The sequence below is a fragment of the Vigna umbellata genome, chromosome 1, assembly GCF_029865625.1.
Source record: "Vigna umbellata cultivar VRB3 chromosome 1, Vumbellata_1.0, whole genome shotgun sequence".
Lineage (NCBI taxonomy): Eukaryota > Viridiplantae > Streptophyta > Magnoliopsida > Fabales > Fabaceae > Vigna > Vigna umbellata.
The window spans coordinates 11,796,212-11,809,284 of NC_142165.1; the positions used below are offsets into that span (position 1 = coordinate 11,796,212).

General features: G+C 35.0%; 2 protein-coding genes across 2 annotated transcripts; one reads left to right on the plus strand and one right to left on the minus strand.

The window, feature by feature from the left end:
* Positions 1 to 707: 707 nt before the first annotated feature.
* Positions 708 to 7,375, plus strand: LOC124840940 (nonsense-mediated mRNA decay factor SMG7-like). The gene is made up of 8 exons (XM_047317079.2): positions 708 to 865; positions 1,496 to 1,588; positions 2,256 to 2,858; positions 2,977 to 3,099; positions 3,875 to 4,080; positions 4,183 to 6,057; positions 6,443 to 6,571; positions 6,853 to 7,375. Exons 2-6 carry the CDS (start codon positions 1,532 to 1,534, stop codon positions 6,026 to 6,028), a joined length of 2,835 nt encoding a protein of 944 aa, XP_047173035.2. The 5' UTR covers positions 708 to 865; positions 1,496 to 1,531; the 3' UTR covers positions 6,029 to 6,057; positions 6,443 to 6,571; positions 6,853 to 7,375.
* A 1,005-nt stretch (positions 7,376 to 8,380) lies between these two features.
* On the minus strand, positions 8,381 to 12,801 carry LOC124840939 (hydroxyproline O-arabinosyltransferase PLENTY-like). The gene is made up of 9 exons (XM_047317078.2): positions 12,354 to 12,801; positions 11,658 to 12,194; positions 10,320 to 10,387; positions 10,032 to 10,233; positions 9,759 to 9,856; positions 9,552 to 9,621; positions 9,396 to 9,467; positions 9,117 to 9,230; positions 8,381 to 8,688 (listed from the first exon to the last, which is right to left on the minus strand). Exons 2-9 carry the CDS (start codon positions 12,021 to 12,023, stop codon positions 8,617 to 8,619), a joined length of 1,062 nt encoding a protein of 353 aa, XP_047173034.2. The 5' UTR covers positions 12,024 to 12,194; positions 12,354 to 12,801; the 3' UTR covers positions 8,381 to 8,616.
* Between the last annotated feature and the right edge of the window lie 272 nt (positions 12,802 to 13,073).

Consider the following 13,073-nt stretch of genomic DNA (forward strand, 5'->3'; position numbering starts at 1 on the left):
AGAAAAAGCTTTTAACGTATGATATTTTGGGTTTTTTACGTCTGATCTCGACCCGATGTCTTACTAGGAGACGTTAATGGGATGTCGGACAACACAGGTCAGACGTCTATATAGACGTCAGATAGCAACATGTCAAACATCTATATAGACGTCAGACTGTAACAGGTATATAGACGTCGAACAATAGCTGGTCAGACGTTAATAACTTAGAACGAATTCTGGTACCATAATGCATTAGACTTCTGTGTGTGCACTAACAAACGTCTATAGACATCGGACTAGACATTAACAGATGTCTACTGAGTGTTTTTTTTTTAAATTATTATTTTTTTCAATAAAACCACACCTGAAAACATAAAATTATCCAAAAACAATATTATATATATATATATATATATATATATATATAAATTCGGTTACTTAAATAATAAAATAATTATTTTAATTTTATATTTTTTTATTTAAAAGGTAAAAGTTAAAAATAGATATGAAAATATCTTTATATATAGGTAAAATATATTAAAAAAATATTTATGGAGTGCTAATATTTTAGATAAACAGTATTAATATGTTTTGAAAATTTGAAAAATTTTAAAAGAAAAGAATCATGAAAAATCAGGAACATGTGAGGGAGGTCAAAGTTGTTATGATTTGTATAAACGACGTCGTTAGAGAATCGTCAGGTGCATGAAGAAAACTAAAACCCAGAAGAAATAAAGAAATACGCGTTATCCCTTTAGGACCTCCAACCCAACAACCACTTCAACCACGCCTTACCCCCTCTCTCTCTCTTTCTCTCTTTCTCTCTCTTCTCACGCACGCAACACAACTACCGTTCTGATCGATTTTTCGATCGTCTCCGCAGGTGACTTTTACGGTTTCCAATTCTTTAATTATATTTTCAAACTTTTCTCTTTCGTTTCTCTCTTCCTTTTTTAACCTATTCGCGCTCTAGTATGTATCATTGTTGAATTGAATTTCGTGGATCTGATTTTGTTTCTCAGTACTAGAATCGTTGTTGTGCCTTTCTCGCATTTTGTATGTTTCTTAATATTTAACTGATTTCGTGCAAGAACACTTACAGTAAGAGCCATAAGTAAACCTGATTTCGGAATTCACTCGCTTTATTTCGGTGTCTGATTGTGCGTGTTATGTGGTCAACGTTAATTTGATGGCTTCAATTTGTATTTGAAGTAGAGCTTTCACTGAGTTGTGGTAAATTGAACCGGGATTTGTTTTGGAATTATTATCACTGGTTGTTAACGGGTATAGCTGCTGACGACTGAAATTGGTATTAATTTTGTTTTATTGAACCCTAGCTTTGGATTTCACTTTTAATGGGTACTTTTTTTTATAGTGTGGAGACCATAGTTATTTTGTTGATCATCAGTGCTTTTGGTGCCACAACAGCCGTGAAATTTTTTTCTTTTCTTTCTCTGTTACACGAAACCCTATTCTTTGAAATGAGTTTATTCATTTGATTTTTTATCTGTAGGTTTTATGTAGCTTGAGTTTTGTCAATATAGTAGAGATGGATAAAGTGTCTGCTCCTTCATCTTGGGAGCGTGCCCATCGCCTTTATGAGAAGGTACTCCTTTCTCTCTCTGTCTCTCATTTATTCACCCAGTAGACAATGTCATTGTGTCACATGTAATCACTGAAGAAGGGATTATCTGTGTAAATCTCTCAAAATTTGCCAAATTTAAAGGAATCTGATCTTAATTAACTTAACAGCACTATCCTCATATAATGTATCTGCATATAGAAGTTACAGTTTAGAGGACGTGTCCTCTGTTGATTGAGCTATTTAGATGTTATAGGCTTGGGGATTCATTAATGATGTTATTCTTCTTCCTCTAATGGGAAGATAACCCCACTTTGCAATGTTCGTTTGAAATCTTTAGTTTCAATTAGTTTTGGAACTAACGATAGACCTTGTTATCAGTACTGTGTAGTGTATATTACATAGCCAAGAACTGTTGTGTAGTGTTTTGGCCCTTTTATTTAAGCTGGGCTTTTGCAATTGGCATCCAGTATCACACTGGTTAGTAAGCACTTGTCTGGTTCTTGAAGGTCAAGTAACTGAATAAAATTAAGAACTCAAATCAACCCAGAAGTTCTTGTCACCTGTCATGGAAAACCATGTAGAATGCAGAACCAGAGATTATTTTTCTTGCCAAGGCTTACTTCTTTTTTCTGTTATACGGGATGAGTCCAAAGCTATTTTTTTAAAATTTCAATGTTTTCTCACTTAGAACCTTGAATTGGAGAATAAACGAAGGAGATCAGCTCAGGCACAGGTTCCATCAGATCCAAATGCTTGGCAACAGATACGTGAGAATTATGAAGCAATAATTCTCGAGGATCATGCCTTTTCTGAGAAGCATAACATTGAGTATGCTCTGTGGCAATTGCACTATAAGCGGATTGAGGAATTGAGGACATACTTTAATGCTGCCCATACTTCTGTAAGCTCAAAATCATCTCTGGGAGGGAAAGGTTCTGTTCGACCTGACCGGATAACTAAAATAAGGCTGCAATTTAAGACTTTTCTTTCAGAAGCAACTGGATTTTACCATGATCTTATTATGAATATTAGAGCTAAGTATGGACTTCCACTTGGTTACTTTGAGGACTCTGAAAATAAAATTGTAATGGGGAAGGATGAAAAGAAATCTTCTGATATGAAGAAAGGTTTAATATCCTGTCACCGTTGTTTGATATACTTGGGTGATCTCGCTCGCTACAAAGGCTTATATGGTGGAGGCGACTCAAAAAAGCGTGAATATGCAGCAGCTTCTAGTTACTATCTACAAGCTGCAACTATTTGGCCTTCAAGTGGAAACCCCTATCATCAGGTTTTTGGCATTCCTGTCTCTGCTGTGTTTTGCTTTTGGTTGTTTGCAACTTCACATCTATTGTTGAGTCATGGTTCATAGCTATTGTATTCCATTTTGACATGTCTGTTATTTTCAGCTTGCCTTGTTGGCTTCATATAATGAGGATGAGCTGACTACTGTTTATTGTTATTTTCGGAGTCTGGCTGTGGATAGTCCATTTTCAACTGCCAGGGATAATTTGATACTTGCATTTGAGAAGGTAATATGAATGTAGGGTTGGTTTTGAAATTCTTGCATTCTTTTGTCTACAAGTCTCAACTTTTTGAGATGTATATGGTGTGTTTTTGTTTACTTTCAAACTAAAGTACAATAATGATGTTTTCAAGTTGTCTTTTCTACTACTTATACTGTTTGGTAGTCAGAGCGGAATGCATTGAAAGTACAAGTTGTAAATTTCTCTAGGGATGAGCAAAATACAAATACTGAACAACACAAATGAAGAACTGAATTAAACTATAATAGTGGTTTGACTACACTGAACCATATAACTATTCAAGCAACTTGCACTGAACTGTGTAACGGTTAAGACTGACTGAACTTAACCAATATACTCTTACCTCCTTGAATTTGAACTGTTTTGAGCATACATCTTATTTTGAAGCATGTTTCAATTTCAGGAGTCACAGTTCAGTTTGAATAATTCACTTTAAGTGTTGTTTAGTTTTTAAGAACTAAACTAAAAACCAGTTTGGTTTCTTTAGTTACTGTTCGTTTTAGTACTAGTTTAGTTCAGTTCATTCTTTTATAGCCCTAAATTCACATTGGTTTGCAAGTTGTTCAAGCATTGATTTTTGTTTATTCAGTTCAGACATGAACTGAAAACTGGAACACAGCATACCTTTTCACATAAAGGAGTTCTGTTTATTTGGCATGATTGTGGGTGAAGAATTAGCTTGAGCTTGATCATCTATTTATTTTCATACTTTGGGAGTGCTGTTGGCATTCTAACTATCTGTTTTACAATACCATGATAGAATCGCCAAAGTTACTCTAAGCTCTCTGGTGATGTTAAAGAGCATGCAGTCAATGGAATGGGAAAAGGGGAAGCAAAACTTGTGGCCCGGGATACTGGTGTGGAAACCTGCCCTAGAAAGGAAGGAGCATCCAATATACAGGAAACTTACAAATCTTTCTGCACATGCCTTGTCCGTCTTAATGGAATCTTATTCACGCGAACAAGGTACATATTATTAATGCACACAATCTACCTCACGATTTTGTGCACAATACCATTGAGAAAAATTATACTGACTTTTCTTTTTTTCTTATGTCATGATGATAGCCTTGAGACCTTTGCTGAAGTTCTATCTCTTGTTAGTGCTGGCCTGCATGAACTTCTATTACCAGGACAAGATGAAGAGCTGAAATTTGGCTTAGATACTCTTGTGAACAAACTGGTTATTGTCAGAATTGTTTCCATGATCATATTTACAGTTCATAATGTGAAAAAGGAATCTGAAGGTCAAACATATGCAGAAATTCTACAGCGTGCTGTTCTACTTCAGAATGCATTCACTGCAGCTTTCGAATTGATGAGTTTAGTAGTAGAGAAATGTATGCAGCTGCAGGATCCTTCTTCCAGTTATCTTTTACCAGGCATTTTGGTTTTTGTTGAGTGGTTGGCATGTTATCCAGATATTGCTGAAAGCAAGGACGAAGATAATGTGACAACTATTAGATCAAAATTTTGGAATCATTGTCTATCCTTCTTGAACAAGTTACTTTCACTTGTGCCCATGACAGAAGATGATGATGAAGAAACTTGCTTTAACAACATGAGCAGGTATAAAGAAGGGGAAACGGAAAATCGGCTTGCTTTGTGGGAGGATTTTGAGTTAAGAGGATTTGTTCCACTTCTCCCTGCACAAACCATCTTGGATTTTTCAAGGAAGAATTCCCTTGGAAGTGATGGTGAAAAGGAAAGAAAAGGTCGGATTCAAAGGATTTTAGCTGCAGGGAAGGCTTTAGCAAATGTTGTTAGGGTTGATCAGAAAATGATATATTTTGACTCAAAGCGAAAGAAATTTGTTGTTGGTGTTCAGCCTCAAATCTCAGATGATTTTGTTATTTCCTCCCTTTCTGGTACACCTAGTGCAGATTACCATCATTATATTGAAGGAGAGGACGATGATGAGGTTATTGTTTTCAAGCCTATAGTATCTGAGAAACAAGCTGATATGGTGGTTGCCTCATCATGGGCACCCCATGAAGGCTTAGAATCAGTTCCAACAGCTTCTGTAGGGGATATGAAATTTAATGAAAATTCTACTTCTAACCCTCTCAGTGATGCAATTTATCAAAATTCTTTACCTGCTTCTGTCAATGCAATGGTTCCTCAACGCCTACTTCCAGTTCAACCACATTCTTTGAGGTGGTTAGAGGAGGAAATATCTCTTGCTGACAGTTTGAAAGGTCTTAGATTCTTGGAGAATGGGCACATGATGAAACCTAACCAACCATTTAAAGAAGCTGTCCCAATCTCTGACCGTCCTGCACTTGCAGTTCCCACCCAGCAATCTGTAAGTGCTGGTGCTAGTATGCTTTATGCTCATGATCTCTCAAAAGCTGGTGACTTCGGAAATTCATTCAAAGTCGATGCCAATGCGTCTACTGGAACACTTACTGATAACTCTGTTGTGAGAACGCCATCCACCATGCAAGCTGGTTTGAAAAAATCTCCTATCAGTCGACCTTCTAGGCACCTTGGACCTCCTCCTGGATTCAGTCATGTTTCTCTTAAACAAGATATTGAACCCACTGGTCCAGATTCAATTAGTGGAAATTCAATTATGGATGATTACAGTTGGTTGGATGGATATCAGTTGCCTGTATCAACCAAAGGTTTAGGTCCAAATGGTCCTCTTATTTGCTCTCAGTCAAATTCGCATCAAGTTGGTAACAATGGTTTGAATGGGGTAGTCAGTTTTTCCCATACTGGAAAACAAATTCCGTCTCTGCAGGTGGAGAAACAGAATGGCTGGCATGATCATCGGACATTTGAGCTTTTAAAAGCACACCAAAATCAGCAGTTGCAGCCACAGGTTCTCACAAATGGAAATCAGCATCTTACTCCTCTGCCTGAGCAATTCCAAGGACAATCAATATGGACAGGTCAACACTTCGTGTGATGTCGCTCCTCAGTATGAGAATATGGGTGGTATGCTTCACATTTGTTTTTATTGCCAGGGTTTATTTATAACCAACCCCAAAAATTGGAGACCTGCTAAACCAAAAAAAGAACTGAAATAAAAAAAATGACTTTTTTTTTTATTGGAATGGGTTAGATTTTGAAAACTGATTAAATTCAAACCTTATACAGCTTATGCATGTTTACTGTTTAAAAAAAACAAAAACTCATTAATTCCAAACTGAAAGGGATTGAATTTAAATTTTAAATCAAGTCAATTGGATGATAAATCAAGAAAACCTAAGCCATTGGATTGGATTTTTTCTCTTTTAAATGGATTCGATATGTGAAGATCTATATTTATTGTTTGAAGGGTGTCTTTTTGTTTAATCACTTGGTTTGCTAACATCAATAGGTCCTTGAAGGATTATTAAATGTGCTGCATCCCTTTGCTACCCCGTCAAACTCCAGCTCTACTTCGTTGTCGTTGAATGTTGGAGTTTATCTGGCCTAGACATTTTGCGAGAGGTTGCTACTACAAAAGGTGGGTACCAAATTATTCTTTTGTGGTTACATAAAGGTGGCCTAAACACATTGAAATTTGGATAATCTGTATGAAACATATCCCCTTCCTCTGATTTTTTCAAATTCCCATCTTATGTGTCTAGTTGTCTTGCGTCTGATTTAGGTTAGCCTCTATTACTATCTTCATAAACTGTGTTGGGATTTTTAGGAATCAAAGCTGTATCTTCTTAACTGTTGATTGGACATTTTGTGTTAACTGCCAAATCTACTCTGGCATAATTTGCTTGTAAATTGTTGTAGAATTTGCTGAGCTCTAAAGTCCGGGTGGATGAAGATAAACATGCATCTTTAGGGTGGATAGAGGGTGATAAATAAAGTACAGTCATCTTGGAGCTTGTGTGTATCCTCTGGGATTGGTGGTATGCTACTATGGTTTGTTCACTTCTCTACACCTGTAAGAATTGATACTATCTAGCTGCCGGTGATACATGATTCTACTCGTTTTTGTTTCTAACTCGTCAAAGCTTCAGACTAGTTGGAAAGATCGATAGGTATGAAGCGCTCCTCTAAGCTGGATAATGGGATATGAATATGATAATGACATTGTGAAGCATGCTTGAGTAAGTACAAGTGTTTAGTGGTTGCATCTTGTTATGGCTTTTATGTTTTTACATAACCAGTGATGTACGATTTACTTTCTTCCTTTTTACCTAGTCGGGGTTTTCTCGAACTTAAAAATAAATAATCCCTTTCGAATTTTGGATTATGGATTATGGATGTCTTGGTCCATTACCTGAAGTAAAAGTTCTATTGTCTCTTTTTATTTCCTGCTGTTGTGTTTCAGAAGTAGCCTGGAGTTTACAAGTAGATTGTTATGAATGTCTCTTTTTCTTCGGTAGTGGATTTTTGTGTAAAATTATTTTGAAGTCCCAAAGTTTAAAATAAGAATTAATTGATTGTTAGAATTTATTTTTTTGAGCTTAAAATATTAGAAAATGAAGAGTTGAAATACTTGAGAAAAAGCTTTTCTATGTTTGGCTCAAATTTTCTTTGAATTTGAAAACGTAAGGCAAATTTGAAACAATTTATTACAGCTTCGGACATATTGTAATCTACTGTTTTTTCAAGGCAGCTTACTTTAGGTGGTGCATTAGTTATTGGTCAGTATTTGCAAAAGAAGGTACGAAAGAATGATAAAATATTTCATAATATAAATGAGCAGTTTATCCTATTAAATTTACCTACATTTATTTAATACAAGTGAATATAATATTTACTGTGGGAATAACAAAAATTAAGAACACGTTAAATGGAAAAAATAAGAAATATTTATGTTTATTATAATAATGTTATTTTTTTCAAAAATATGATTTAAGGACGTGATTTCTGACCTATAAGCATTTTGTTACATGAAAAAGCATATTAACAAATTCATTTATATTTACTATTTTGGTTGCGTTATTTTTTCGTACTATTTAGAATGAATCTCATCATCGTTGGTATTGATTTTGTATGATGACAGAACAATCCGAAGAATATAATTTTTTGGAAGTGGTAATTATGCATTATGTTTTACATAATTTTAACAAATTGATATGTAAAATTAGATTATGAATTATCATTAATAATATGACCTATGTTTGGGTAACAATATTAAAATCTTTATTGTAATAAAACATTATTATATGATAAAATTTTATAGTACTAAATTTTGTAAAAAACAAATGGCACTTGATACCAATTAATCTCGTACGTATTACATAAAATAAACAATGCAAGAGGAGGCAAAACAATAGTTTCATGCCTCAAAAGGAAGGAAAACACGAGATAAAATGTAATTCCTCCATTGGTTGCACTGTGACAACATTCAGTTGGCAAAATTACAACAGTGCAATAGATTGCAAAAGTCTCGTATACGTTTGAATGCAAAAGAATTAAGCTGTTGAAAACAAAACTATATTTTCAGAGAAAACACAAAACCTCATTTGTATTCATCACCATTCCTATTTGCTAATCTATATTTCTAGTCCTCATCTGCATTACAATAAGTTTTTCATCTTTCCATTAACTTTTGTTTAATGACTCCCATTCAGGTAGGTTTGCAGTGGCTTCATTCACCATTTTTACAAGCCGCACCTGAAAATAATTATTGCAGTAACTATTATCTTCGCTTAAAACACCAGTAGTATGAAGGTTTAGCAGATAATATAAAATAAAATCACATCAAAACTCCATCAAACACATACAAAACCACAAACTCCAGCCACATACTAAACCTTTTAGCTTATATGTATATATGTGTCAGAAAATAAGAAAGTAGGATCTTATGGCATGGTCTCTGAGTAACAGGTTTTTATCCTTCTTCCCATCTTAAGTGGAATCTCAAATTTAACTTGTCCTGCTTGCTTAAGGTGATGTTACCTATTTCAAAACCTTAAGATCAAGAAAGAGCATAACAATTTACACTGAATGGAAAATAGCAACTTTCCAACACCAGCTCTTCATCATTGGCTATGATTAACAATTTCAAAACAAAACACCCAGAAATTTGAAGCATGACTTACCACACTTTCAGGAACTCCTTGAGGTGGTAAGGGGAGGTTTCTTGGCGGAGGACCCATAAGATAAGATCTCTTGTCAAAACGCCATTCACCAATCTTCCCATATGTCAGCTCCCCCTGGATGAAGAAATAAGGAGTAAATAACTTCCACATAAAACAATTAAGCATGCAAGACTGTATTTTTCACATGGAAAGACATAACACAAAGGAATACTAACCTTAGAAATATAGTTTATCTACCTTACTTTCACATCATACTGCATAAAGGAGAAAAGAACTCACCTTCAAATTATAGTCACATCCATATGTATAATGCATGATGAATCTATCCTCAACACGTACGTCCCAAGGTGGCTGAAACATTCCAACAATTCATGTCATGGACTTATTTATGACTTCCTCAACTAACAAATACAACACAACACAAGCAATTCAAACCTGCAGCATAAAGTCTTTTCGCAGATTATGCTTCACACCATGCAACGCAGATGCGACTGCATAAGCATACCTTTACTCAACAGAGAATCAAAGGGGCATAATGTTAGAGCAGGTCCAGGAAAATTTATAAAATGAAAAGAATATAAGTAAATGATAACTACAAGAAAATAAAGCCCCTAAATCTTGAATTTGTCTAGTATTACTCACATTTCAAGCACCCATCCAAAAGCTTTATCAGTCTCTGCATCATCTTTCATTCTCAATGAAACATTTACCCAAGTGGGAGCTATTTCCTCCATCAAAGACTGGTGATGAAAAAAATTCAATGCCTTAAATGAAAGAATATGTTGCTTATGGGAAAATCAAGAAAATCTGATATTAGTTATAATAGTAACTATAACAGCTATAAGGGTAACAGAGTAGCAACTAATAACAACAACCATAACAGCACTGTATGTAAACTATTAATTCAGACTTTACCTTCTTAATGATTACAGGAGAATTGCCAATTGGATCAATATTAGTGACAGGACCCTTTTCCTCAGGATAGAATTTCCTAAGTACTTTTTCATTTTCATTTGGTTTTATATAGAAAAATGGAAAAGCGGCAGGCTGGGATCCATAAGCCAAATTAGGCAAAGGATTTACAAATATGTGGTCAGGCTCTGCCATCAGAATATATCTGCACCAATCATAAAATGCACTGCTAATTAGATTTCATTATTGGAGAGCAAAAAAATTGTATAAAACCATAACTATGACACTTACTCTTCCTGAATATCTGCTTTCTCCAGCCACTGAACGAAAGCCCATGGTCTATTTAGGACAATGTAACCCTGCACCAAAAATAAAAGGATGCAATTTTTTTATGACAGCATGAATTGATAGGAAAAACATAGAAAGACCACAATACTGGCATTCATGATACAATTGATAATCATCAATGGCTTGGAACATGTCAAGTCAACCAAATTGCCACTAGACAATCATGCCTGCAATCAAATATGAACCTTAATCTAGGTTATCCAAACTCATTGCTAAAAAGCAGCTAATTTGGGCACCTACCCTTCTGTGACTAGTGAGTTTAAAAACTAATCTAAGCTAAGAGTGTTCCTCAGCTGAAAAACATCAATATATACTACCAGTACGCATTGACAATTTGGAATAATCACACAGTAAGATGCACAGTAAAGTGAGAAAAGGGAGGCAAAATAACTGCAGCAGTTACTAGCAACTCTCATCTATATTCCCCTTTTTTCTCCATGAGCAAAAGCCTTAACTATTTGACAGGAACAATTCAGTATGGAAGGATAATGACATGTAGAGCCCACCAAGGTACATACAATGACATGTGGTTACACAAAATATACACTCTTCTTTAAATGCACATTAAAAAATTATATATTTATCTTCCAACATTTCACTATGAACACGTGATTATACCATAAATTTTCAAAAAAAGTAGCAGCATATTATGATATTATATTTCTGCACTTCAGCTTCTGTTGCCCCCACTACACAATAATTTTTTTTGCATCAGAACTTGAATAGTAGCAGAGCAACACACTTAGATATATAAGCAGTTGAGTGTCCATCACCATCAGCAATTATGAGATTAATTTAGTCACAAGAACAAGAAAATGGAAATGACTTTTCAAATCCAAAAACTAGCAACAATCATTATTACTACTACAATATAAGGCATGATCAGTAGAAGAAATATACAAGATATTCAAACAAAAACCATGACATAATCCAATTTCACTCTAAACATATCTCATTGCATTTCATCAAGTTCAGTCCCTTTAAAAAATAAATTCTTCTATGTATGATCAGGAGAACATTCAACAAGGTACCGAACTACGACCATTCTCTGAATTCTTTCAGACAGTTTATTTCACAATTAAATTGTAACAAATTAAAACATATTACTATAGCCAGACAACCATCTCCTTTTTTCCACCTATTAAAGTTGTGAAAGGAATAGGCTTATTCTGTATGTCACGATTAGTAAATTTGCTATTAGGTCAGAAATTCACCAAAAAGAGACAAGTTTAGGTGAGCCAAAAAACATACAATTCTACTGGGAAACAGAAAAATATTTACCCTGTCCAAGCCCTCAGGAAGTGGATCAACTACAAAAGTAGGAATCTCATCCATTAACTGGTCTGGCCTACCAGAATGTAGTATCCGGGTGAACTTCCCCATTTCTGATCCACGCATTTCCTTCACTTTTTCATACCAATAGTACATAATTCGGCATTGCCATTGATTGTAAGCAGAATCGGTTGCAGTAACGGCAACATGAAACTTTGCATTAGACCTCATCAATTTTCTATTTGAATGTTCCAATCCATCTGCCTTATGCTCCATGATCGTAGCTACCAAATTGTAAGTGGCAAAGAAAAACAGAAGCACCGTAAGCAGAAAAAGCAGTGACTTGACCCGTCCGACGCTTTTCCTCACAATCATTTTCAAAATCTTGTCCAATTCCGAAACTCCGAGAAACCAACCCTTACAGATTCAATTAAAATTTAAAATTCATTGACACCATTACAGTCCTTGAAAATTGCAGCTATAATGCATAACTATAGTCAATAGACATAAACAGAATCCTTCAGTCATTTGCTCCACAAGAAAAATCTGCATCACAACGTAAAGTGGTTAATATGCCATGTAACTAAAATCCAATGCAATTGAAACAGAGCCAAACCCAATTAAAAAAGACAGTACTAGATAACCCCGGGAACCTAAACCCAAAAAAGGGGACAAACACATGGTAGAACGTGAACAATGACTCACGTCAACAGATCTGAACTTGCAATATATTCAGAGCATCCCAATGGGGGAAAATCCAACCTTGGCTGTGCAAAGACGAAAAAGATTGAAACTTTGGTAGAGAAAATACAAGGGTGGGAAATGTATTAAAGGAAGGAAAGGAAGAAAGTGGTGGGGTGAGGAAAAGGGATTTCTGGGAGGTTGACTTTTCAACGAGTGGTGCAACTAGGCAGACACTAGAAAACGCGGAGGTTTGAAGGTTGAAGAGACTGAGATGGTGTGTATTATACGTCTGACTCCAAAATTGAAAGAGATGAATGTGGTAAGAAAGCAGTGCAAAACACAACACTCAACACAAACATGAAAAGAAAAGAAGAAAAGTGAAGAAAGTTTAAGAAAGTCTGGTCATTGGGAAGGAATGAACGCAAATTCCGGACATATACCAAGTTGTCTCCATCTATGTTACTACGTTGTTGCTTTGTTTTTTATTAGGTTTAAACCCTCCCCGTCTAAATCGGTCCTCGTCTTTTCATATGTGCAATTAGGTCATATTTTTCTTACTTTATGAGTATGAAGTGACATTATTTACTTCACTTTGTTTAATATTTTTAAAATCAAATTTTATTTATTTTTTAGAACATCAGTGATGCGACATTATTTTTAGAACAGAATTATTCTTTAAAATTAAATTAGATATATAATTTTTTATTGTAATAGTTAGATATATAATTTTATCACTTTTTG